At 38.5% G+C, this 27170-nt stretch overlaps 1 protein-coding gene across 4 annotated transcripts in view; it reads right to left on the reverse strand.

Annotated features, from left to right (window-relative positions):
* MAP7D2 (MAP7 domain containing 2) overlaps positions 1-27170 on the reverse strand; it is a 77015-nt gene that overhangs the window by 2087 nt on the left and 47758 nt on the right. Inside the window, exons 4-17 of one of the 4 annotated variants that reach the window (XM_052673756.1) lie at positions 23382-23496; positions 22378-22476; positions 20391-20501; positions 19051-19170; positions 16555-16703; positions 15361-15488; positions 7779-8011; positions 7270-7396; positions 5822-6026; positions 5592-5696; positions 4300-4353; positions 3754-3832; positions 2837-3023; positions 828-1107 (exon numbers count right to left, since the gene is read on the reverse strand). In XM_052673756.1, the coding sequence (XP_052529716.1) occupies positions 858-1107; positions 2837-3023; positions 3754-3832; positions 4300-4353; positions 5592-5696; positions 5822-6026; positions 7270-7396; positions 7779-8011; positions 15361-15488; positions 16555-16703; positions 19051-19170; positions 20391-20501; positions 22378-22476; positions 23382-23496 (1962 nt within the window). In that variant the 3' untranslated portion in view covers positions 828-857. The remainder of the gene's footprint in view (positions 1-827; positions 1108-2836; positions 3024-3753; positions 3833-4299; positions 4354-5591; positions 5697-5821; positions 6027-7269; positions 7397-7778; positions 8012-15360; positions 15489-16554; positions 16704-19050; positions 19171-20390; positions 20502-22377; positions 22477-23381; positions 23497-27170) is intronic. The other 3 variants (XM_052673753.1, XM_052673754.1, XM_052673755.1) reach the window with 3 other exon arrangements.

Consider the following 27170-nt stretch of genomic DNA (forward strand, 5'->3'; position numbering starts at 1 on the left):
GAATTTGGGGGATCTGATGGACAAAAAGCTGGGCATGATCCAGCAATGTGCTCTTGCAGCCCAGAAGGCCAACAGTATCCAAAAAGAGGGGTGGCAGCAGGGAGATGGAGGCGATTGTCCCCCTCTACTCTGTCCTTGTGAGGCCCCATCTGGAGTACTGCATCCAAGTCCAGGGCCGTCAAAACAAAAAAAATGCAAAGCTGTTGGAATGGGTCCAGAGGAGGGCCACAAGGATGATCAGAGGGCTAGAGCACCTCTCCTATGAAGAAAAGCTGAGGGAGTTGGCCTTGTTCAGCCTGGAGATCAGACGGCTGCAACAAGGCCTTCCTGTACTTGAGGGGAACTTACAAAACAGGAGGGAGAATGATTTTTTACACAGGTAGATAGTGACAAAACAAGGGGCAATGGCTTTAAACTGAAAGAGGGAAAATTTAGCTTAGATATGAGGGAGAAATGCTTTCGTCAAAAGGCAGCAAGGCGCTGGCACAGCTGCCCATAGAAGCTGTGGTGCCCCATCCCTGGAGGCGCTCAAGGCCAGGTTGGATGGGGACCTGGGCAGCTGAGCTGGTGGGGGGCAGCCCTGCCCACAGCAGGGGCTGGGGGGCTTCTGAGGTGTCTTCCAACCCGAGCCATTCCATGATTCTATGATATGATGGCCATTTAAAAAGAGCTGTAAATGTAAAAAGTCATGCTACATTTAAATATCTAAGAGATCATATGTGAAAAGAATTAGAAAGCTGCTGTTTAGAACTGCTGGATTATTCTGGGAAGCTCATGAGTAATCACACGATTTATCACATCTAAAGATATTTATCGCACTACTGTACCTTTATCTGTCCTGCCGAAAAGCAAGGCTGTCAACAGATTGAATTAAGTGTATTTTCCTGTCCTGGACTGTTAAATCCCTCAATCAAGTTTTTGTTACAGTCATCAATGCTAATAGTATCACTGGACGTCTTGGAATAAGTAGGTGGGCCTGTGAAATCCAAGAGATCTTCAAGAGCCTTGGCATTGCTTGTCCCATTTTGGTCGAAAGAAACACCAGGCATGAGTTCATTCATGGGTGAATATTCAGGGATGGAGATAAGTTCTTCTTTTGAAACAGGGCTATAAAAAGATACATAAAAAGAAGATGCAGAATAACAGCTGTGTAGATTTTTAATTAACCAACAAATTTATCTTCTGACCATTCAAGAAATACTACCTTAGAGCTAAGTGCAGTGAGCTTTTTACCTGGAACATGTCCCAAATCAAGCAAATAATAATAATAATAAAAAAATTACTCTGTTCAGGATGAAAGATCATACTTAATCTATATTTCTTAAAAATTAAGATTTGTGGTTCCTCTGCGACATGAACATTCATCTCCTAAAGCCCACATTTCTAATAGTTTACTGAACTGAATTTACTGACTCCCCTCAGCATCTGCACCTTTCCATTATCTAAACACGTAACTGCACCTTACAAATTACTGTTCTGAACCTGCAATCATATACCTACAGCCCTTGTATTTCACAATTTAAATAAAAATCTACTTCTTAATACTTTATAACGTACTTCAGCCACAGAAATCCAGAATTTAAGAAGCACTGCAACCAGCTGATGCTTTGCAGAGACTATAAAGACAAGGATGTTTCAGTTTGGAGAAGAAAAGTCAGAGGGAGAATTTTGCTACAATTTCTATGACCATATGGTGAGAGCAGGACTCTGTGCATCAACTCCATTAACACTGAACACTGGTGATGCACAGTGACACTAGTAAGAGATGGGAGTTAACAAAGATCAAAGAATATCATTGACCTCAGGGGGGCTAAGCTGTAGAATCTGCTGTCAGATGAGGTTGTGGAAGCAAATAATATCAGCAGGTTGAAAAAGGAGTTAGATAAACTCATGGAAAATAGGTCAATCAGCAGATATTAGTCAGAGCAAGGTGGACTTCCACCTTCCAATATCCATAACAAAATACTTCTGTGTAGTTTTGGAATGCACTAAATTCAGGTTCCCTCACCAACCACTTTTTCCCATTGATGCTCAAAACAGAACAGTGGTCTAAAAGAACTTTTGGTCTGTCCTGGTAATGCCCTTCTCATGTATTTATGTTTACTGAAATAACATAAATCTGAAATATATTTACTGAAATAACATAACATCTTTACTGAAATACTTACAAACTGTGAGAAGTTAATAAGTTAATTTGGCTTGTTAATTCAAGAAATATAGTATAAAAATTCCATGCTTAAAATTCTGAGCTAACTTTCCCATAGCAGCCTTAAATCACCTATTTCCTTCTTACCCACAGATCCTTCCACCAAAATGCAACAGTGTTTAATACATAGGATGTTACTGATATCCATACTTATTCCAGTTAAACATTTACAATTTTTAGAGCCTAATTTCCTTTATTCTGTAGGGATAAGTGTGAAAAGCTTGTGCATGGTAGCAATGCAGCCTTGGGACAAATAAAAAATAAATGGTGGCATCTGAACAATACAGTAGCTATATCTGTACAATATCTACAGATGCTGTTTTCACACAGTATGGTATTTTGTATTTTAAGAATTATCTGAAAGGCTTGGACACATTTGTATAGAAGCTGTAAGTAAGAACAGTAGGAAGACTTTTAAGTTCCCCTGCTCCTAAATCATGAAAGTGAGAGGAAGTTCAGGCTCTTGTCCAAAACAACCGCTTTGCATCTTGACAGATTTCGAACGTACCACCACTGACACCACATTATTCCCCACACTGTGAGGTTGGGGAGAAGAAATACCAGCAAACCAAACGGGAAAGCTCATGTCCCTAGTATAAATTTCACTATTTCTATTGGTAGTTACAGTACCTCACATCCATAGACTGAACCTCATCTGCTGAATCTTCCATGCTGTTAGATTTCCCATCTACAGCTTCCAGCTGAACAAGTCCTGGAACTGACTTCAGTCCATTAGCAACCACATCTTGAGAAGGTACTACAGAAGCAGTACTCTCTAAGCTTTTACTTTTCAGGCAAGTTGCCAGCCCATTGATCTCTATAAAAAATAGGATAGCAATTATGACAGTAGTGATATCTTTATTTAATCATTTTTCAAACATCAGAAATGCTTTTAAATTATAGAGTAAAAAGGAAGACTGACAATGACTGACTCAGTTTCATCTTTGACTCACTGTATTATACTTGAAATCCTCCTTTCCTCTCTAAAATTGTGCTTTATGCTCCATCTTTTGAATTTAATGAAACAGGAAGAAGATATACCATCTTTTTTGTCATGTGCTAAAAGCCTTAACACCTGGGGAAGTAACCAAGCTATAGACAAGTGCTGCAGATACATATATATTTTTAACTCATGCTTAAAATACATATGCTGCTTTCATCAAGTCAAATTAAATCTTATTTTCATCAAGTGAGATTTAGAACAATGCTATAAAAAGCTTGCAAGCTTGACTGTGAGCCAAAGAAAATTCTGCCCACAAAACTCAAATGCAGGTTGCGGCAGGCAAACCAATTAGCAGACTGGAACTTCTCATTTATAGAAATGCTATGTCAGGTACTAAATGGAGGACAATCATTCTTCTGCTTACGTGGCAAAACAAAGTCTCTCACTGAGACTCTCACTCAGTCTCCAGGGTCCAATATTTGTGACTGACACAAACCTAGCTAATCTTTTTCAGAGAAAACCGAAGAGCACAGTGCTCTATCTGAGGAAAACTCTGAAAGGAACTAGTTATGAAAACAGGTAAGAAAAATATAGTTAGTTTTACCTGGCTGGTTAAGAACAAGGGCTTTTGGTTGCTTTTCCACATTCAAAGTTGATGGTATCTCCAGTTTTGGCTCTTCCTTCTGCAGTCAAGTAACAAATCAAGTGTATTAGACAAAGCAGTGTAAACTTCATGGAACCGACTGTGCTCAAAATGTATGGCATTGCTCAGGGCCACAGGGTGGTCAAAGTTCATCAACAGCAGTGGAGGATTTTTTTTCATTTAATATTAGGCAGAGCATTTTTTATTATTATTATTTATATTTTAACTTGAAAAAGAAAACAGTCTGTGGAAGTAACTGAAGGAATAGTTTTTTAATAGAAAACTTACACTATAAGTGAAATCTTAACTGTCCATCACTTCCTAGCTGGAAATAACTGCCTTGTTCTTTGGCTGGTACAAAGCAGAGATATCACAGCAGCAAACACTGCTGGGTGTAAACAGTACCTAAGTACACCTATGATAATGGAAAATGCTCAGGTTTAATTTTCACATGTGAGTTATTAAAGTAAAGACAACACAAATCCTACACCGCACACAATTTCATACCTTTATTTCTGGAGTTTCACTCCTCCTTGTTCTCTTCATTATTTCATCAATTCTCTAGAAATCGAAATAAATTGGAGGATGAGAAGGCAGGCAAAACATTTAACACTGGACTGATAAAGGAGAAAAAAAAAAAATCAACAAAAATCTTGTCACAACCTCATCCTCACCTGTCCTCGAAAAGGGAAAATAAATGAGAAAGATTAACGTAAGAGAAGAAAACAGCTGGAAGCTGGCTTGCAGCATCAGGGTACAAAACATGACCTTCTCACTAGATGCAATTTACAGACAAACATTTTAAAAAGACGTTGGCAGTTTTGAGTTGTGCTCAGCTTTGGAACAAGACATTAAAAAACAAAAACAAAAAAACAAAAACAGTCATTACTTTCATCTAGCTGCCTTTTCTATTTCCAAACAGCTGCTTTGAAAAACAGGCTTTTTTGGAATGGAGGAGTAGAATGAACTGTCTGAAATCACTCTTTGCTGGAATTCTGCAAAGTGTTACCCTAAAATCCTTTCTTTTTCTTCTTTGTTCATTAGAAAACAGCAACAACAAGCTTTTCCAGTAAGCTCTGCTTCTTTGCACTACTGTGAAATATTTCACATGTAAAGACATTTTGCTTCTGTATTGCAATCTACAACAGCAACATGTTTCCAGCTTAGTGGTAAACAGTTAAAAATAACACATTAGAATAACATATATGGAAGGACCTTCTATAACTAGAAAGAAGCTCAGCAGCTCTGCAGCTGTTCTCTCTTGACACAGAGCTGTAGGTAAAGCTATGCAGTTCCAGCCATTTCCTTGTGCAAAAATTGTGGTAGACAGCCCTGCTGCCTCTGCACAGTGTAACCAGAGACAAACCAGGTGGGAGGAAACCTGTTTGTTAATCTCATTAACTTTCTAAATTAAAAACGCTGGACTTCTGTTGAGTAAGTTTTAAAACAAAGTCACTCATGTTCCTCAAGAGCCTGTGATGTCCTGGGTTGGGTGGCAATGCAGTTTGCCTTGCCGTGCCATTCTCTATTTGTCTTAGGCGTTTAACCTTGTGGGTGCATGCTAATGCTGTGTTTGTTCACTGCTTAGCACAAAGTCATTTGCCTTCGGCAGTTCCACTTTGTTACAAATGCTGATGTAGATGTCCCCCTAACTTGCAAGAAGCAAATACTAAATTAATCATAAATATCAGTTTGTAATCCCCTCAGATTATTATTTCTGGATACTACTAGGTACTCTCTGGGTTATATATTTAAACAAGAAATGAAATCATTATCTTAAATGAGACACAAATATCCACCTTCTTCCGCTCCAGTCTTTCTTGCTCAATTTGCTGCATGATTTGCTCCCTTTCAAGACGAAGTTGCTCAGCTGCCTCACGGGCTTTGATTTCTGCTTCTTCCCTCTAATCAGAATGCATAAAATACAATAAGTCCATTATTTATTTCAGGTTAATTACTATATAGAATAAATTATTTATATGTATACGTAAATGTATGTATACATACACATTTGTGTTTGAAATGATACCTGTTTCTCAAGTTTGGCTTGGAGCTCTTTTTCTTGCTTTTCTTTCAGCATTTGTTCTTCCTCAGCTCTCCTCTTGGCTTCCTCTTCTGCCTTTTTCCTAGCTGCTTCTTCTTCACGTCTTCTTTCCTCCTCTTTCTTACGAGCCTCTTCTTCAAGACGAAGTCTTTCTTCTTCTGCCTTTCTCTTCTGTTCTTCTCTTTCAAGCCTGCAAAAAGAAAAAATACTGGTATGTTTAAAAGGTTTCATCTTGTTTAGCATGAATCCTCCTGTACATATGATATACAATGAGCATTAAGTAATCATGCATCAGTGCACATTTTCATGAATATATCAAGAATATAACTAAGAGGTTGAGAACATGCCCAGAATTCAGGTTAATATTAAAGTTTTATTCCAGTGTTTTCCTTATTGTATAAAATACCTCATAGAAATTATACTTTTCCTTAAGAAAACAAAAACAAAACAAAAATCTCCAATGTGATCCCCAATAGGATATAAATAATGTCTGTAAGCTTCAATAAAAAAATTAAAAAATCGCTTTTCCTCTGTACTTAATTCCCAGAATACTGGAATATATAAACAAAGATATACTTTTATGCTTCCTTTCAGTTGAAGATAAACAGATCGGACAAGTAGCAGCAAATAGAATCCACAAAACACAGCAATGTGCTCAAAAGAGTGGGTCTATCTATTCCACCTGTGCTGTTCATAGGCCTATTCAGGGACAGCTTATTCACTGTCAGATTCAAGAGCTGTTTTGACAACTGATCATTGTTGCAGTTGCAGATGTGGGAAGTATTTCCATCAGGCTAAGCTTTCAGACACTTCTGATTTTTTTCCCCCCACATTCTCAGTAAGAACAGACACAGTCCCAATTTAGACATGCACAGTCAGTGCTTTAATATTAGGGAATGAAGCCATGAACTGTTTACATATGCCACTAGTGCTGAATATGAAGAACAACCCAAAGGCTTGCTCCTGAAACAGAGCCAGAAATTCACTGTTTAGACACAGCAACTTTCAGTGTGCCCACACTCCTAAAGCCCTCACCTGCCTGTGACAGGGTTGGGCAGGGACAAAAACTTCAGGGCAATGTTTTGAATAATACAAGTCTTGCAGTTTACGGCATATATGCTGGTACTTATATGTGAACTGGTAAAACTAAAACTACCTCATACGCTTTTACAAAGTGATGCAAACTGCAGAGTGGGCATACCTAACTCTTTGGCTGGGTTATAGTTTCTTCAGGCTTCTTGAAGGGGCACAATTATTATTTTCAAACTTCCCTAGTCATAAGGACTGCCAATGACACTAATGAATTACAAATACAAATAAATTAACATTTAAATGTAAGCTCTTGTACTGATTCTAAAAATGCCATTTTGAAACTTCTTCAGTGATACAGGTTATATTGTTAGCTAATAACTTTCATGAATCAATGGAGATACCTCTCCTGTTCTTCTCGCTCCTGTCTCTCCCTCTCCTCTTGTTCCTTTTGGAGGCGGGCCTGTCGTCTTTTTTCAGCTAGAATTTTTGAAGCTTCTTCTGCATCAGTTGTTCCTGCTGTGATCTTTCCTAAGAGAAGATGACCAAGGATGGAACGTTGGAGAAGAAGCTGTGAAAGTTTCCAGTGCTTACTCACTGGCACAGTGGCTACAATGAGCCTGGTTCATGCTGTTATGTCACTTCCACTTCTCAAATGCATATATCAGCATTTTCAGCAGACAGAACACCGCATAGGTGAGGGCATCCCTGCATTTCAACATTTTCAAATTCTCATTAACTGACATTTTTCACTGATAACCCAGGTAAAAACCATACATAGCTGCTTCCGCTGTGTACTTTCACACATTCTCATAAATCCATGGCCAAGGAGATTCACAAAAACAGTTCATCGCTGTTTGAAATCCTCACGGGCCCACAATACTTCTTAATGTGTTCTCTTACAAAAGCTCACCTTCACTACTTTCTGGCTTTCCTGCAGCAGGCACATGCTTTTCAGAAGCCACCTGGCCTGCTTCTTCAGTGCGTGCTCCTGGGGATTTCTGATGACTGACGTTTTCTTTCTCCTTATCTGCTTTCTTTTTAGGAGTTTCCTGGTTGAGATTAGAAGTGGCACGATGCTTCACAGGAGAAGCTGGATATTGTTTGGCATTTTTAGGAGACTGAGGATAAGTCTTCGCAACTGTCCTGAGGAGAAAAAAAGAAAAAAATTGAGTACAGTTTATACATAGTACAACATGGAATCAATTTCCATCTTTACAAATATCATTCTTCCTCCTTGGGTCTGACTATATTTGAGTATCAGTTTTTTTTGTACACTGCTGTATAGAATCTACTGTGATGTAAGCAATCAGAATCTGAAATGCAGGGAATTGGCAAGCAAGTTCAAATGGTTCAAATGATTACTGACTCAATAAGACCAATAATATCATCCAAGTTGTATGAAAGTAGTCATGGACAACCTAAAAAAACAATTGTTTTCATAACAGCCATTCCATAGCCATTCTCTACTCTGCCCATCTCAACATTTAAAACAAAACTGTGACCAATTATTACCACATAACAAGGTAACGCCAAGCACTACAAGAGACAGAACCAACCAAGCCATTCCACAGTCCACTCCACTGGTTCAGTTGGTGCTTTCATCTGCACCAGAACAGCAGGCTCGAGGCTCAAAGCTGCACTAGTGGTGATGGCAGGGCACAACAGCAATGCTACTGATACCTCATTTGGCTCTGCGTACTTTAGATCGAGTGACAACCCTGAAATCAGTTTTGGCACAGTGAAAGGGTAAGAACAGTTGGTAACGTGCAAATATTTTCAGTGAATAAGAGATTACAAGGAAACAAAAAACCACACGCAAACACCGTTAAATATTTATATAATACTGGTAACAAGAACTAAATACTTCTAATATTTAGAAGAGCTGGGCTGCACGGCTTAATATTATGGAGGTTAAAGAGATTACGATCTGAAAAAAGTGATTTATGTGAGTCTCATTAGAAGACACAATCCTACATTAAGGAGAGCATTACACAAGCGGTTCTAACCTTCCTTATGAATATGTAATTATGTGTTATTCCTTATCACTTTTTTAATCTGCACAACACACAGTTTCAGATACTATAGCATATTTTCTGGACTGTACACACACTCTGGTAGACCACACACATGAGAAGTATGGACAATGGTTGAAAATTAATGGATGAGTGTGCAAAGATTTGTTTAAGATTATAGTATTGTGAGGACAGAGACTATTATAACTGGAACATGACTTGCATTACAGACCAGACAATAAAAATCCCAAGTCTTTCAACTCTCTCTTAATTCATGAGCTCAGAAAAATAAAGGGTTCTTTTCCACCATATTAAAAGACACTGAGATAACAGAATATAGGGCGCTCATTTAAAGGTGCCCAATTTGTGAAGAAGGAAAGTCTGCAGAGCACTGCACCGCCTGTACTCTCTTGCTCCTGTGCAGAGCCCGTGGCCTGGCAGAACAGCAGCACTCAATTAAATATGAAGTTCAGCTCAGGTATCCTCTGCCCTCAGGCCCAGGGACTCCCTGTAAACTCAGGTTGTTGACACTGCTCCTCCCCTGGCTAAGCTGTAGGTACACCTCTGCCTTGCATCCCAGTGATCGGGAGCTCCTGATTTGTCCTTCATCCTGAATACTGTGAAGGCTTCGCTGACGGTGAGAGAAGTTGGTAACACCGGGTGGTGTTAGTCTAGCCTGTCTTTAGTTTTCTCTTTGGGATACAGATGGATTCCCAAGCCCTTCTAAACACAGAGGCACAGCTTTCACAGTCCCTACCTATATGCATACATATAGGTCTCACATGTGTGCTTCACCATCATATAATTTCCTTTCATAAAAATGTGACATGTAAACAGAAAGCAACAGCTTTTTTCATCCTTCTCCAGGCACAAAGAATACTTCTTGCCAATCGGACAGGTTCTCAAAGCATAGTTCCTTCTTGTGGCCCTTTCACATTCCTGACTTTACCACATATTTCCTACGTTGCTTTTTACTTAACTTGCTGTGACAGGAAGAGCAAAATAGTCATAACCAAGGCTGACTCATTTTCAGTAGTAACACAGACATAATTGTTCTCTAATAAAGACGCAACAATCAAATTAAAGAAGCTGGTAGGAAGGAATCTAGCCATGACAGCTATGAATCCTGGACTGCATAGGAATTAGAGCATTGTACAACTTGCTTGTGGACAAGAAAGGTGCTAGATGCACTGAGTAAAATACCTTTGAAATTTAAGACCTACAAGATTTTTTTCCTACGGCTCTTTGGCAATAAGAACAAGTATGACTTTACTCATTTTAAAGCAACTAAAAGGGAGAAGCATTTAAAGTCAATTTACTACAAGGACAGCAGCAGTGAAGCATGAGGAGTTAAAAGCAGAGAATGCTCATTAGGAATAAAAATCTTTTTTCCTTCAGAAATTTTATACCATTTACTCAGTGTCGAGTAAAAATTATTAAACGAGCACTGTCTTTCTCCCTTGTATTTAAACGTATTGCCAACTTAGCATCTTTAACATTCCTGAACACGGGTAGAATTGCTACTGGAAGAAGCTTTCATTCTACTGGTATTCAGATTGATGCTACTTTTTATCAGAAGAGACAAACCTGACTTTAAGGCAAATAGACACATGCTTGTACGGGGATCTAGATAGATTTTTAAAGTAGTTTTGCCTATGGATAAAAGGAATGGGATGCAATTATACGCAACAGGAATACAGGAAGCATACATGATGAAGATTAATTAATTAAAGGAGACTCCTCAAAATCCAAAAAGTGACAGCACATCAGCTGTCTGAAAGTTAGCTCCTTTCGGTCACCAGATTTCACAGGCAGATGCAGAAGCACAGGAAGCCTCTGCCTCCCAGCAAGAAGTCTCAGCTTTCTCCTCTCATCCCCGTGCTGATGGCAGCAGCTGGTAAGGAGCCATTCACATCATGACCCCTAAACACACTGCACAAATCTCTATCGGGTCTAAGGATTCACTGGTGCTTAAATTACAATGGCTTTTTTTTTCAATTAAAGAGAGGCAGCAGTAGCCCATACAGCAGAAGAACGTCTTAGGAATAGCAGAAGAGGAGTTCAGACCTTACTTTAGCTAAGCACACAAAGTAAAGTACATGGAGTACAGAACGAGTCAGAGGTCACATCCACTTTTGTCCATAAGCAGCAAGATCAGCATGCTTTCTTCAAAAGCCTGGTACACGACCGGTCATCGTTTACAGCACCTAAGCAGGCTAACTTTAAATAAGAGATAAGCAGCAATGCAACGCTGCATTTCCTCCCCTCCTTACCCCAAATCTGCCTATTAATTGACAAAAGTTCTGCTGGAACCATACTGAGGACTTCCATGTTCTCAAACTTGCTGAGATTGCTCTGATCAAAATGCCATTCCAGGATTCTGACATTTTCGCTCTTTTATCTGTGATATTTTCTCAAAAGCATTTATTTTACTCTCAGTTTTCATCTTTTCTAGCCAGGGACAGATTCATTTCTCTTTCAGTTTCCTTAGAGCACAAACTCAGAACAGGTCTATTGAATATTGCTATTTTCTTTCATAGCTGCATTACTACCAATGTTTTCAAAACCTCCAGTTGGCCCATCCTGTAAATCAGCTGATGAAGAACTCAGAATAATTCAACACTTTATCACTGTTATCTTTCCAATGCAGAACAAAGACTGAGAAAAACAAATGCAGTAGGTATCAAATAAAAAAATTAAAGATGGGTTAGAGGCGGGCATAAAAGCTACTCTGTGAGATACACATGATACACATCTTTCCAATAGGCCATTTTTTAAACTCTTTAAGATCTGGACATTCTACCATACATACATATTTAATCACTATTCTGTAATTTGATTGCTCACACGTATTTTGAAGACAAAGCAATGTCCCATTGGCTGCAGTGGAACACTGCCCAAAAGAACCAAGTTGCAAGTTCAGTTAGTGCAACTGTCAGCAAAGCAGTGTGGCACAAACTGGGAGCTGGAAACAAATGAGTAGGAGCAGAGCTGCATTCCCATCTCCCTTCCCCCTCTCCTTTTTTCTCCACACGTAAGTGAGATAATGGGTCAGCAAAATAACCTACTGTAGAGTCTCGTCAGAGCTTTCCATTTTTATTCACTTATCTGAAGGCACTTAAAACTAAACTCTATTTCTTTGATTCAGTCAAGTTCCATTGATTTCAAAGGGACTATTTACCCAAAGACACGTGAAGGACACAGGCTTTATTGCTTTGCCAATCTATAAGATAGGACACTTACCTAACCCTCTGAGGGATGCTGCAAAAATAAACTGATTAGTGTATGGATCTTTGAAGGTGAAACAATCAGGAGAAAAAACCACACAAAATCCTGGTATTATTGACTAAGTAAAAGCTCTGAAGAACAGAAGCATTTTACACCACCAGTATCCAACAGCAACTGTTTGCAATTTGTTTAATTTTTAAATTAAAGAACATTCCCTATCTTCCCAGCTCCAACCCGCTAACAGCCACCACAGTCAACTGATCTATACTGCATTCAAAGCAATACTTTCACTTTTTCTTTTTTGTGTGGCATTTCCTGACAATATACTTAGGTTTTGCCATCATTTCAATTTCTCCCTTGGCTTATAAGTATTCATACTCCTTATCAAACATATTTCTTTCTCTCTCCTTCTCAGGTGAGCATTTGCTTACACGTTTTTCTTGGATATTACAATTTGCACATTTTTATGTATATGTATTTTTTAATTTCCTCTCCTTCTTTCTCACTGAAATTTGTACCTTTACAAACATCTTTATTTATGTACTTATTGCAAATCTAGCCTGCCATCAGTCACTGTCTCTGCTTAGGTTACAGCTTTATAGCCTCGTCTGAGCCTGTTTCAATCACTCCACCACGACAAAGAAAGCTTTCTAATTAATAAACAACAAAACAAGATAGAAAGAAGACATGCAGCTACCACTCACAAACCAGGATGATGACTGAAAATAACTAACAATTACAACAATACCAAGCAAACAGGAATGTCAAGCCATACATTTTTAAGAAGAAAAATGCATACAGCTAACTACCACCTAAATCAGCCCAAGCTTGATTCTTTACTCAACAGCTTCCAAAACAAGGTGCTACGCTCCTAGGATCACTAACTACTGATGCTGTTGAATACATATTCTTATTCCTTCCACGTGTAATTGTTGGCCATACAAGGTGCTGGATGGAGAAAGATTAAACTTGGAAAAGACTGTCAGGTTTGCAAAGAGAATGAATATTTTATCTATATACTAAATTGCGTTACAATTATTCTTTAGCCCCACGGTTAATTTTAAAGGAGAAGCTAAGGTGATACAATCTAAAAGAAGGTTCCTACATCTAAATCCATCATCCAACCAGATCATCATCTCTATATAATATGCAGGTATGATGATCAGGATGCATTTGGATTTTTTTTTTTAACTTCTGTGGGAAATTTGAAGAGTGCTATAGCAGAAGTGCCGTTCTGCAATCAGTACCTAACGTGGATTTAAACTGTATTTGCTGTAACTCTCATAAGGTCAAAGAGAGTGTTCTAATTGGGCCATGTTAAGATTAAATTCTCAGTAATACATTTGTAGCAGTGGTCAGAATATTGTTTTCTTAAGGAGGAGAGGGAGGGAAAAAAGGGATAACTTTCCAGCTTACAGTCACAGAGAAACCCATAGCAAGCATCCTAATTCCTCCATGCAGCACCTGCTTCTTCCTCTAAAAAGCAGAGTTCTGTATTCCTTACATGCATGAAAACATTTTCCTATAAAGAAGATTCTCAGAATTTGCCAATTTGCCTGTCTGGTGGGAAAAAAAAAAAAAACAACAAAACACTAAATCTTTGCCTAACCTTCTAAGGAAATTAGTTCTATAAATTAAGAGTAGCCATGCCTTTTTCACTGAGCACTAAGCATCTGTTTGGTTATTTGACCACTTATCCTCCTGTCAGGATGAGGACATCTCTAGAACAAGCCGTGCCAACATTTTCAGTGACTGCCCACTGCTTCACGCTCAGTAGCCCACTTCCCACCAATCATTTTGTTTTAATTATACCTGTTTCTTGCTATGTCTTTTATGCTGGTTGACTAAACTGAAAAATGCATTCTGAACAGGGAATATCAGCAACTTACAGAATAATACACATCTGTATTGCTTGAACTTTTCTCTGTACATTTTGGAGAGCCTGTTTTATAATGACCTGCTCAAATTTTAATGACAAAGCTGACTGTGATTATTATTCCATATCGCTACATTATTTACAAAAGTTACACAGTTCAAATGTGATGAATATTACTAGATGTAATATTGAAAGTTTGTACACTTGTGGCCCATAACATGAATCAAGAATTGCCATTTCACAGTTGCACACAAGGGGATGCCTAAAACAGAAAGGATGCCCTGAGTTAGATTATTTCCCACATTTTGCCTCACACCAGAATTGCACACAAAATCACTTCTCCATTAAATGACTGTGCACACAGAACTAAGGCAAAGAAGGAACACTAGGCTGACTTTTGAAGAAGTTTATCAGAAAGATCAGAATGGTTCGGAATATAACCAGGTTCAAATAGAAAATAATATTTATAACCAGCCAAAGGAGATATTTTCAACATAGGACCCATGAACAGGGTCTAGAAAAAGAAACCACAGACAACTACTGTAGACAACGAGTAGAACAGAACTGAAGTGCTTGAGTCAGACTTCATATCTTGTTCTAAGAAAGCTGAAGAAGCATTTGTTTAGACCTGCGAGTTGGAAACCATGGCACACACAGTACAGTTCTGACTATTTGCAAGTGAGGACTGAGAAAAGCAACTCAGTAAGGCAAGTAAGGTCAACTACGCCATAGGTCCACAATCCTGCATGGGGTGGGGTGGGTAAAGGAGGTCTGTAAATGAACAAAGACTAAAACCAATGGTTTAGATCTAGAATCACAGAATGGCCTGGGTTGAAAAGGACCACAATGATCATCCAGTTTCAACCCCCCTGCTATGTGCAGGGTCGCCAACCACCAGACCAGGCTGCCAGAGCCACATCCAGCCTGGCTCTGAATACCTCCAGTGATGGGGCATCCACAACCTCTCTGTGCAACCTGTTCCAGTGCATCACAAGTTTACTGATGGATATAAGTAGTAATGCCAGCAAAGGCATATTTTAAACACTAAAATTTCTAGTTAGTATTAATGTTTTGTGCATTTGTTCAAAATCTAATAAAACAAATGCATGCTTAAAAAACAAATTTTGAATAAAATTTCACGGTAACTGAATTGCGCAGCAATAATTTCAGAAGGATGAGAAAACACTGAATATCTCCAGAAACCTTTAACACAAATTCATGTGTATCTGTTCATCTGTTCCTCTCTTTCTCTGTGTGTAACAAAAATTAACTGGATTTTATACAACCCTACCAAGGAAATTCTTCAGGAGTTTACGCATTCTTTGTAGATAAAAAGAAGCTCAAAGCATATCAGATCACTGATCAGAAAGGCATACTTAGGTGTGGCAGGTGAGGCAGATCTTCTGGACATAGCAGCAGGAGAATCAGACCTTCTGAGAGGAGATCCCATTCCAGATGATGAACCAGGTGTGGTGGGTCGCTTCTCTTTCTTTATTTTCTCAGTCTAGAAACACCAATTATTTTAGTTTATGTAATTAGGAGCAATACTTCAAAATGTATTTGATAATTGTAGTAACAAAATGACATAAGAACAAATCCACGTAGCATACATTCTCAGCAATTTTTTTAACAGCAGCTCACAAGTTAGGAGCATTTTTTCCAAACAGATTAAAAATAGGTCACATCTTGCATCGACATAGTAAACAAGGAGTAAGTAAGTAAAGTCATATCAGTGCATTCCTCTCCAAGATTTCTTGGTGGAGAGCTGAGAAGAGTATTGGGTGGAGTAATCAAAATCACTTAGATGTTAGTGCACAGCCTCTCAGATACAGCCAATAGTGCAAGCACGCATCTCCCATAAATGCTGCCAGGTGTAACAGCATGAATCATGCAAAACTTCAGCTCCTAGCTCTGGTCCTCTCACTTGCATTCAATTCAGATGGCACAAAACCCCCTACTCTTAGTATTAACTACTGGAAAATACAGGATCTTATAAAACACTATTTCACAGCTCTAACATAAGTTTTCTATAGCTTATCTTTCATTGTGTAGACTGAGTGAAGGGGAACGACTTGCCTTTACTTTTTCGGGGAACTACAGTGAATCAACGACATGACTTTTACGCAAACAGCATCTAAAATGTCTACAGAGGGAGTTAAGCAATTTGTATAGAGAAGAGGCACTGCCAGTAATTTTGGCAAGTTTCCAAAATATGCAAAGCCTCCTAATTAACCAGCAAAACTGGACTGACTTATACAGAAATATTTTGTTTGTCATCCCCCACTCCCAGAAGTTATAGGCGAGCCCAGAAGCATGCACTTCTCAGTTCCCTGAAAATAAAGGTGTTGCTGTTCTAAATACCCTTGCTTAACGCTGACTTCCAGCAGGAGGAAGATACTGAAATGTTGGAACGCCAGAGCAGAAAAGCAACAGATGCATGCAAGTCTTACTTTCTTACTGTTTCTTACAAAAAGGATACTCGTAGAAATAAAGCGACGCAAAGTGAAAGGTAACGACAAGAAGTCCCATCAATTTATCCAGAAGTAAAACCAAGAATGTTCCAAACTGACCTGAGTGACTTCACCTGCAGCCGCCCCTTTCCCGGCATCAGAAGTGGAGGGTGAAGTCGCCTTCTTCCTGTCTGCGCTTCGGGTGGGGGAAGGCTTGTAGGGAGATTTTAGAGGACTAGCTGGTGCTACACGAGGACAGATATGGAATACTAAAGAGTTATAGCACAATAGCAAGAGCAAAAGGGAGACAGAGGAAGCAAGGGAGAGGAGAAAACAGCATACTTTTACATCAAAATGTTCAAAGGTCATTTTCAAGTTTTCCAATTTTCAAAAAAGATCACATTGTGGAATACATTCATCACCATATTCACTAAAAATGCCTCAACTGAAGGTAACATTGCACAGAGTTGTTTTGTTGTTTGGTTTTTGATCATCTCTAATAATCGTTTTCTTATCCATACACTTTTTGAATCACTTGACTATGACTGCAATTCTTTTCTCTTCTGAAAACTCTCAGCTCCTTTGCATATGACAGAAAGAGTAATCAGATAATTCCAGCTGGATAACTTCTGAACAAATACTGTGAAACTGGAAGGGTAACAGGAGCACAAGAATTGATTTTGTTTGTTTTTTAAAAAAGCTTAAACATGGCAAAGGCTTCTAAGTATCTCAGTTGCTTTTTAAAGTAATAACTCCAATTCTTGAAGAAACCCTAAACTAAATGCTGCTGTAGGTATTTCAGTTATTACCATTAGGGGTAAATATACTTTGCAGGGCAACACTTTCTGGTTGTTGTTTTCTTTTTTTATTTTTTATTTGCAATATGAACAGGATTTAAAAAAAAAAAAAAGGGATATTTTACTCCTGTTTTTTTTTTGTTGATGTTGTTCATATTGCTAAGATGAAACTTTCACAAACACATAGAACCATCAACAGAACATGTGCTTCATTAATGAGATACACAGAAATTGTAATTGTGCGGCAGTGTTTACAGTCCTATTTCAAAGTAAGTCAAGAAGGATACTGACTTTGGAAAAATATTAATTATAAATAAATTGAAAGGAAATAAATTTTTTTTTTTTTTTTTTTTTTTAAGTTGGGGGCAGTGCTGTAAAATCTCTTAAGATTCAATTTTTACATGCTTTCAAGTTGAACTGGACCCATGTTTTCCTCTGAATGACCTTCTTGCAATTTGGCAAGTTTGCTCCATTTGAGAAAAATGTTCAGTAACTTGATTGTTGCTTAAGGTAGCTCTATTTCAACCATAAGAAAAATAGTTTTTATTGAACTCTCCTAATTCAGGTTTATCTGAATGTCTTGACTTAAAGTTATATTAATAACATATTGCCTTGAAGAGTCATGAAAGCTAGGATCCTCATTTCTAAACCTACAGAACATGCAGGAACGGAGCAATTTTGGCCCAAATACAATCACAAGAGCACACTACATGATTATGAAAAGGGAGGATCCTCTTCCATGTTCAGAACACTGCTTCTACTGAAAGAAGTACACATCAAGGAAGAAATCCTCCCTCAACCTTTTTTGCTGACAACTACTGACAAAACAATCAATTGTCACTCCAATTTCACTTAGGGAAAAGTCGACCTGTAGGCCAAATGGCATCCCTGTTAGACATGGCAGCAGGCTACTTTAAAGACTCTGTGATGAAGAGGGAGATAAGGCTGGGAGTTTACAGGCAAGATGACCAGGGAAGGACAAAGAAAGTCCCTATTGATTTCTTCAACATCAATCAAAAACAACACAGAAAGCAACATCTGTAGGTGGTCCTGGCAATTCACCTCAATGTTTTCAACAAAATATATCGATCTAGATTTGAACTGAGTTTTACTCAGTTGTAGCAGCAGCTGCTCCCTGAACAATAAGTAACCTGAGAATTTTCTCATAGGCAAAGCACTGTACGGCAACATTTCTGCTTCCTGCACCTACAAGGGAAGTCATTTCAGAGTGGCTCCATAACAATGTCCCTACACACTGCAACGAAGAACACTGTGTAAAGAAAAGCATGCTTACTGCCTAATCCATTTTTAAAAGGCCTTGCAGTGAAAGCACAGATGCAGGACCTGAGTCTACTGCAATCATGACACACAAAAATAGTGGTCATCAAGATGATCAGTTTTGTGCAGTCTAACCACTTTTGTCTGAAAAAAAAAAATCAATGCATGTCAGTGAAATTCTTGTGTTTTGCTCTGAGAAGTGCCCTACGCTGCTCAAAACGAGTTTCAAAATGAGCATATTCAGTTTTCAGCATATCACTGAAACTGAAACCAGTGGGATTTATTAAATCATTTCTTTTTTTAATTATTATTTTAAATTTGAATAACCACTATGTTTCTATGTTATCCTTATTAGGAAACATTCAGAACAAGAAAGATAAGATGATGTGCTTTTTCAATACACTGCTATCAAAAATAGTCTATTTTATGCTACCATATCAATTGTCATTTGATTCACAGAACTCCATTTCTTTAAGTAGCTACTCAAATGCAATCAAAAACATACCTTAATGGTTTCAAAGTGAGTAATTCACATTTTTACCTGGATTATTGTACTGCTCAGAAAGCATTAAGGTACTTCTGCTTCTGGCTAAAGATGACTGTGTGGGAGTCAGCAGTCGAGAAATAAAGTTTTCCATTGGACTAAGATGCATGCGGTGAGCTGAAGGATGGGAGCAAATAAAAATAAAATTTAAAATGCAACATAACAAAACTTCATGTTAAAATAACAGAAACAAAATAATGGAATGATTAAATGAAATGAAAGAGATTTTAAGTATTTTCAGATAATCATCATTCCCTTTGAAAAATGGTTTCTGGTTCCTTCATCACTTTAAATTAGTTTTCCACCTGTACAGTAAATATAGTACGGTTAAGCCTACGCTGCATTTTGTTCTTAAAAATAGAATATTCCATTCTGCAAAATGATGGCTTTCATGACTCAGCATGAGAAATGTTTGCTTTTTTACCTTGACAGAAAAGGTGAAACGTTTGGTCTAACAGCACAGCTACTCACCAGTGTGCAAACCATGCTGGAATACATTTAAAATGTGCAGTCTCACTGCATTATATAAACCTTACACAATATGCCTGCATTCCTTTCTACTCCACAGAAGAAGAAGAAAAAAAGCATCAATTATATAAGATATCTATAGATGTTCTTATTGCATGTGAATAAAGCCACCAATTGCAATAATCTCAAAGCTATTGATGAGTTTTCAGTAAGTAGCTCAGAGAGGAAATCAATTTTACTTTCTCTTCAGTTTAGAAATGAGCCTTTACTGTCATTTCCTTCAGTCAGTATTTTTTTCTCAGTTAAGAAGGTGGTGGAAAAAAAACACAAATAAAACAAATCAGCAAAGTCCATAAGAGTTCACAGTGGGATAAATTCCCCAGCTCTCTCAATAGTGTTCAGTAACCACTAATCCTGCAAGACAATCATCTTTCGTTGAGCCTCTCAGCATCAGGGTTTCAAATCAAATTAAAGGGCTCTGGTCACCAGATCGAGGTCTCCCAAGAGGCTCACAGATGTACTGCTGCCAATGGTGCAGCCCATACCTACTGTCCAGAAATGTCTGCATTGCTAGGAAGATGACAAGCTGTACTATTATGGGAAACGCTGCAGTTACAGCAAGCACAGTCCTGTTTGCTAGAGTAAAAAACCCCCCAGTGTTGACCTAGGCTCTCCAGTGAGGCAGCACAGCCCTGGGACAGACTACTCAACAATTTGATTGTATTTCAGATTAATAATTCAACATACAACCCCTAAATGTTTGATGTCTTTTGAATAATAGACATAAGAGAGTTGCACAGATAGTTGCAGAGAATTGCTTTAAGCAGAAGGAGAGTTTATGCTGGCAGGAGACCAGCATGTTCACTTGCCTCTGTCGGGGGAATGTGTTATTGCCGCTGTGGAGGAGGAGAGGCGCTTACTGATTGGCGATTCCATTTGCTTTGGCAGGTTCATTGTAGAAGCTGAAAGTTTGTCACATGCTGCAGAGAGACGCATTGAAGATATTTGTATTCGGATCACAGTGTTGATTATCAACTCCCAAAAATTAACCTTGCATTTGTACTCGCGGCCTTGCTGCTGATCACAGCGCTGAATGAGCAAGGCCTGACGTACACGTGTTCCGACTGCCAAAGGACCATTTGGGACACACTTTGGAATGTGACTTTTCTGCTTGTGAATTTTACATTTCAGTTATACAACTGCCTGTGTTTTACAGTGCCACAGGCAAATAACTGAGTATCATGCCTGCTGAACGAAGCCGTTCCAACAGAATAACAGCACAAGCAGAAAGTTACCTATAATGCCAAACTGCATACATGGGGGCTCTGATCCTCACTTTCCCTCCTCTACCCGCTGCCTACTTTCAGTCTGGAAAAGCTGGGGTAGACTTCAGGTATTACTCTAATGCAGAAATGAAATAATTAACATTGGTGCATTCACACAAGAGAATTCTCTCACTCTTTTGGTGACTGGTTAGGCTTTTGCACTTGATGAGAAGAAAAAAAAAAAAAAAAGGCAGATCTTTGGTGCCACCTCAATTACTTTTTTTTCCCCCGTTATTTATTCTAAAATACTGTTTGACAGCATGTTTGAGCACAATTCCCATTTCCTACCTTGCCATTTACTCAACAGAATGACATCAAAAATGTTATTCAACTATTACTACAGTGCACTGCTCTATGATGAACACTGCATGATGCTCAGAAACACAGAAAAGACGAGGCTTTGCCCTTTGAATTTGAATTCTGTTTTTTTCAGACACAAAAATACATTCAACTAAAGTCATATATGTGGCTCCACACCTGCAGCCCCTAAGCCACTTCATTCACTATGACACCCACAAAAACCTCACCTCAGTGGGGTCTGCAGGATTTGCCTCCACCTACTACAGTAAGCAATACAATTCTCTACATTCCCTTTCTTAAAGTACGGGTACAATGCCACTATGCTTGCATCAGATGCAAACCCAAATCTCTTTGAAATGTCTGTACTAATTGTTGCTTGTGCACAATCTGCACAGAGAGAGTAATTCTGTAAGGGCATGGGCCCAAGAACCAATAGGGCGCATTCTGCAGGAGGAATATCCAAGCCCAGCTTCTCCTCCTGGGAGAGGAGGATCCTACTTCTTAAAGCACAGGCTGCATTATGTTTTTAAAATGCCAAGTACATTTGATGTCAAAGCTAGAAATCCTACGTGCAATTCATTCTTAACCCTGTAATACTCATCTACTTCACAGTCTTTTTAGGAGAATAAAAATAAATAACAACGAAATGAAAAACACAAAACAAAACATGAATGCCTATACACAAAGTCAACTATTTGAGTTGGTTACTAATACCAGCTTGCAAAAGGCTGAAAACACAGCACTGCTGCTTATACTAAGCTTGCTCGTTTTCAAAATATTGCAGACAAAGGCCCTTGATATGAAAAAAGGGGCTGTTCTAATGAAATACCATCTCCTTAACATATTTTCCTCATAGTGATTTTTTAAGCAGCGCCTGCAGATGTACATTTCAACAGTTATATATTTATACACACACGCAAACACACAAACAAACACAGAGTGCCTACTGATTTAACAAAAATGAGAATCCGTATTGTAGAAGTCTACAGTTAGTGGGAAAATCATGCGATGCCTCTACTGTGGAATGTGAGGCATGCACTGCTCCACCATGACAAAATTAAAAGCAAATTAAAAAGACACTTGGTCCACATCACTAAGGGTAATGCTGCAGAGCATCAGACTGAAATAATAAGAAAATAGTGGTTAGGAAGGACGAAATCAGTGATGATGAACTACAGTGATTAGAACAGTTATAAACAAGACACGATGGTACTGTGATTCTCTGAAATACCATTGAAGGAATCAGCAGGAGCAGTAGAGGTCACAGGGTCTGGAGGAAGGGTGTTGGCAGCTAAACCTAGAACAGGGGGTGGGGTATTTTCTGATTCACCTACACAGCAGAGAGATCAGAGCAAAAAGAGGTGAAAGAATTACTGAATAAGTTGGGGGAGGTGGAACCAAGCACAAACTGCATCACAAAGACAATCTGGTTTCTTTCTCAGTGCATGAAAGACTCCTTTCTTTTTAATCATATATATATTTAATTTCCTGTGAAACAGTTTGTCATTTTAGAGTTAAATATATTTACATACCGTTTAAAAAAGAGTAACTGTCGTAGTTTGTCACAACCCAACCACAGATATATTTTCCTATGACTACAGTTTTTTCAAACCTGGCCAATTTAAGTAAATTCCATGATTTAAAACAGAAAACATGCATACTTTTGAAATATAAAAGCAGTACATGACTGATTGTGAAATAAAAATTATCTGTACTGAAGCCAAATCAAAAAGCACAACAGCAAAAAATACATGGGAGGAAAAAAAAAAACCCCTCAAAACTATTTTAAACTGCAGATGCTGCATAGCCATGTAGAAATTCTCATCAGGTTTTCAGAAGTACCAAACAATAACAGATCATCTTTTCAAGGTTTGGCCAGCACTTAGCCCTTTGGTGAGCATTAAATTTGCCAACCATGTGCGTGGGAAGACAATGCGGGGGAAGAAAGTAAGGGAGAAAGAGCACAAATTTTGATTTTAGCATCTGTCATCCTCAAAGCAGAATCTGATTAAAACGATCTGCATTCCTGAAGTTAGGAGTGACCTTTCTTCCCAGAAAGTGTTAGAGAGAGGAAGCCTAGCAAGCAATTACAAAGCATCTCGCATCTCTTCACACCCCAAGGCAGCAGCCCCTGCAGTACCACACTAACTACAGAACGCACCATCCTCACTATCTCCACAACCTCACGCATTTTGCACTTCAGGATCTGCAATGCAGGCAGCCTCTTTCACTCACCATCTCTCCCTCCTGAGCCTGCAGCCAGTGCTCCTCCCCACGACCATCGCTTCTGTTTCTGTTCCAGCTGCTGGCTGCGTTCAAGGGACCGACGCATCATGGCTTCTAAACGTTCCTGGTTATAATAATACAAAAACAGAGAAACCAAACTGAATCAGTTCTTTCAGGGCTTTTTAATATATTTTTTTTATTTTATTTTATTTTTTACCTTCTTAAACAATGCTAAAAATAAGCTGTCCCCCTGTTGCTCCACTTAAAATGTTTACAGGAGCTGATTTCCAATAGAATAAAAAAAGACTAAATAAAGAATCTATCAATGTGTTACCTACCTCCAGATCTGTGTATCCTTTGTCTGCAAGCCACTGAGGTCACTACAGAGGCCTAAGTAAATAACACAGGTTGCATCACTGCCTAGCATCTGCTCCTGCTGGTGAGGCTGCTGCTGCGCTCTGGACTTAATTTGTATAAGAATAATGCTCGACAAGCATTAACTCCTTCTTGTCTATGCAGACCTCAGGATTTCTTCCATCCCTTTCCGAGTACAGCTAAATTGCTGCAATGCCAGTGGCTCCTCCTAGCCACACAGATAAATGATCACTTCAAATCCAAAGTAGGTTACTTTGCAGGATGGCTTAGTTAATTATTTATTTTCTGGGGAAACTCCCTCCTTTCTTACACTGCGTTCTTCGCAGCCTAAGCACCTAAAAGCTTTTTTTTTTTTCTCCCTTCTCCTCTTCTTGTGCATTTTTCTTAGTACATGCTCAGATCACCCTGTTCAGAGCTATCTTTTTTCCTCCACCCTCATTTCCTCTCCAAGTCATGATGAGTTAGAATTTTCTGATGAGGAAGAACAAAAAGAAGATTTTCTCTCTTGCCAAACACTACCCTACTTTTAACTCACAGATGGGTCTCCAGTTTCATTTCCATCACCTCCTAATTCTCATAGATCTCCACTTAGTTTTCTTCCTATCTCCTCCCTCTACCAGTTTATCTATGGTTTATTGTTGTAGCAAGGATCTCTGCATGCTTCCTCTGTACCCTTCGAGAAGACAAAACCTGGTTCTTCCCCATCCACCATTCCAACACCTTCCTTTTTTCATTCACATCTGGCAGCCTCTGCACCCCCACAGTTCAGCAACCAAATCTCTACCATAAGAGATGAGCCCAATGGTTTTTCACCTTTGATCCCCTTAGTATTCTCACACCTATTACTTACTACCTTTGCTACGTCTTTCCAATTTAGCACAAAATTCCCACTCTGATCACTTAAAAGCTCTAGCTCACATAGGCTTCTCACTCCAAAAACACTTTCTGTGATTATACCAGATCCTCTTCCACTAATACCAATCCCTTGCACCATCTCCAAGATATTTGACAACTCAGCTCAACTACATTGAAAATTTTTCTGCATCTTCTGTCCAGATTATTCTTTCTCATTGATTCAGGACTTTGGTCTAGTTCTCCCATCCCCCTTCCCAGACAAATTGTAATCCCTAAAATATCAGCCTTTGTTCAAGCATGTCTCCTACAGTCTCTGTGCTGATGGTGAGCCTGCAGTCTCTAATTTTACTTCTTCAGAAGATCAGACCCAAGCACCAGGCATGTAACCAAGTAACTACCATGTTGGGAACCGTTATACAAGTATCTACAAAATTTGTGTTATCTTCCTGTGATTGTCTACAGCCACTGGCTTTCATTAACAGCAGTCATCCAGAAGCTGATGAGAATGTATCTATAACATCCTTTCTCTTATACACATCCTTGAAGAATCTCTTCCACTACCATGAATGACTTCCAGCAATTTATTGCCGACCAAGCTTCCCACCTCATCCAACCTTGCTAGCATCTATCAAGCTGTCTTTAAGCTCTCTTAATTTTCTTACGTGCCACTTATATCATAAATTCAATTACATTACGTTCTGTACAAATATGACAAAAGGCACTCAGTTCTTCAGCCTGTGTCACCTTTCAGCCAATTGACTTGCTGCTACAATTACAGCTGTTATCTCCAGGAAGACAACCCTTTAGTCCCATGTACTGTGCTTGCTTTATTTTTGTCTCCTTTCTCTATCTTTAGCTCACAGGTACACTGGGCAAAGACTGTTGAAATCATGCAGCTGCTTCTCCCTCCCCCATTTCTTTTGTTCCTTCTGTTCCATCCTTGTCCAGGCAGGCATGCCATGTGAACGTGTTATCTGCCTTTCCTTCTTCTTTTTTTCCCCCCCACTCAAATGCACACGCATGAAGCATCACAAAGCTCAAGCACAGGCTTTTCTGTAATAGCACAGGAAAAAATGTCACATTTTGAATATCCCATTGCTTCTTGCCTATACTTCAGACATGAAAAGGTAATCCTGAAAGTAATCTCCCAGCCTATAGATTCCCCGTAGTTTGCTCCAATCTTTCATTCTTACTAGTTGGTGATTAAATTTTCACATTGAAAATCTGTACGTGCTGGCTCGGTATTTGAAGTTCACATATTCCACTTTTACCTTCACACTTTCCAACATTAATTTCATTCTATTTCAGACTCTTTTCTGTACTTCCGCTTTCCAAGCTCGTTATTTCAGCATCAGCTCTCTGCAGTTAGCTCCTTTTCTTTATTTTTATCTACTGTACTTTTTACTCCAATTTATGTTTCTACCCACACTCGAAGTAAAATGACCCTCCCAATTTTTTTTTTCATTAAAACACATAATCCTACAGAATCATTTTTCCTTCTGTAACCTAATTAACATTCTTACACATTAATAAAAAAATACAGTATGACAGCAGACAAATTTCATCTGAGTGATTAATGGCTTTCTTTAATCCTGCTCAGAGCAAGTACCAACAATATTCTCTAGTTTGCAAACCACAGGATACACTCACGCCATGTACTATAAAAAAACATTGTTCTAAAAATAAAATGGAATGCATGATTAAATAGTTTAAAGAGAAACAATTTTTCATACATATATGAAAGCTCACACCACTCGCATTCTGAGGTCAAAATCTTCAATTACACAATGTGGAGAGGATCATTTATTATTATCTGCAAAGAGCCTTTCATTACAGCACTATAGAACATAATGATTAAGCTTAATGAAACTCTGCAGATATAGGTTAGATAAAGAACAATATGAAAACCCTTTGCACAAAGGGTCATTAAAAAGCTGTTTAAAAAGCATTTTAAACGAGCACAAAACTGAATTTTAGAACTAGAAAGCCAAAGAAAATAACAGGGATGCAGAGAAGCACAGCATAAGCAATGCACATACCAATAATTTTCAATTATGACAAAAACCAAACAGCAAGACAAAGCTTTTCTTCATTAGCAAACACTGTGCAGAAGCCCTCCTGTGCTATAGGCAAATTACCTCGTTAAAGACATCCAAATTATCTGATCCTCTATAGGAACTCAAACTGCCATAGACAGAAAAATCTCTGCACTGGAGACGCAATTAACTTCCTCAAAAAAATGTACTGGACAAACTTTGCATGTAGGTTAAATGAAGAACAAATAACACCATAAAAAGAAAGCCATCTACTGCTAGTGTCTGAAGTAAACGTTACTTTCCAAATTCCATAGTAATTCATGCACATTTTCCTCAGACTAAACAACAGAACAAACGGTTGGACTGCCTGAGTTTTAAAAGAAAAAGCAAAAATTAACTGTGAGCATACAAATAATTTGACTGAAGTACTTCCCTTTTGTCTATATAAGATATGACATAGATGTGAAAACAAAACAAAAAAAAGCTTCACAAATACTATGAGTCAAAATAATTTGTGCAAACAATTCTAAAA

Source organism: Tympanuchus pallidicinctus, unplaced genomic scaffold (genome assembly GCF_026119805.1).
Source record: "Tympanuchus pallidicinctus isolate F22 unplaced genomic scaffold, pur_lepc_1.0 scaffold14, whole genome shotgun sequence".
Taxonomy (NCBI): Eukaryota; Metazoa; Chordata; class Aves; order Galliformes; family Phasianidae; genus Tympanuchus; species Tympanuchus pallidicinctus.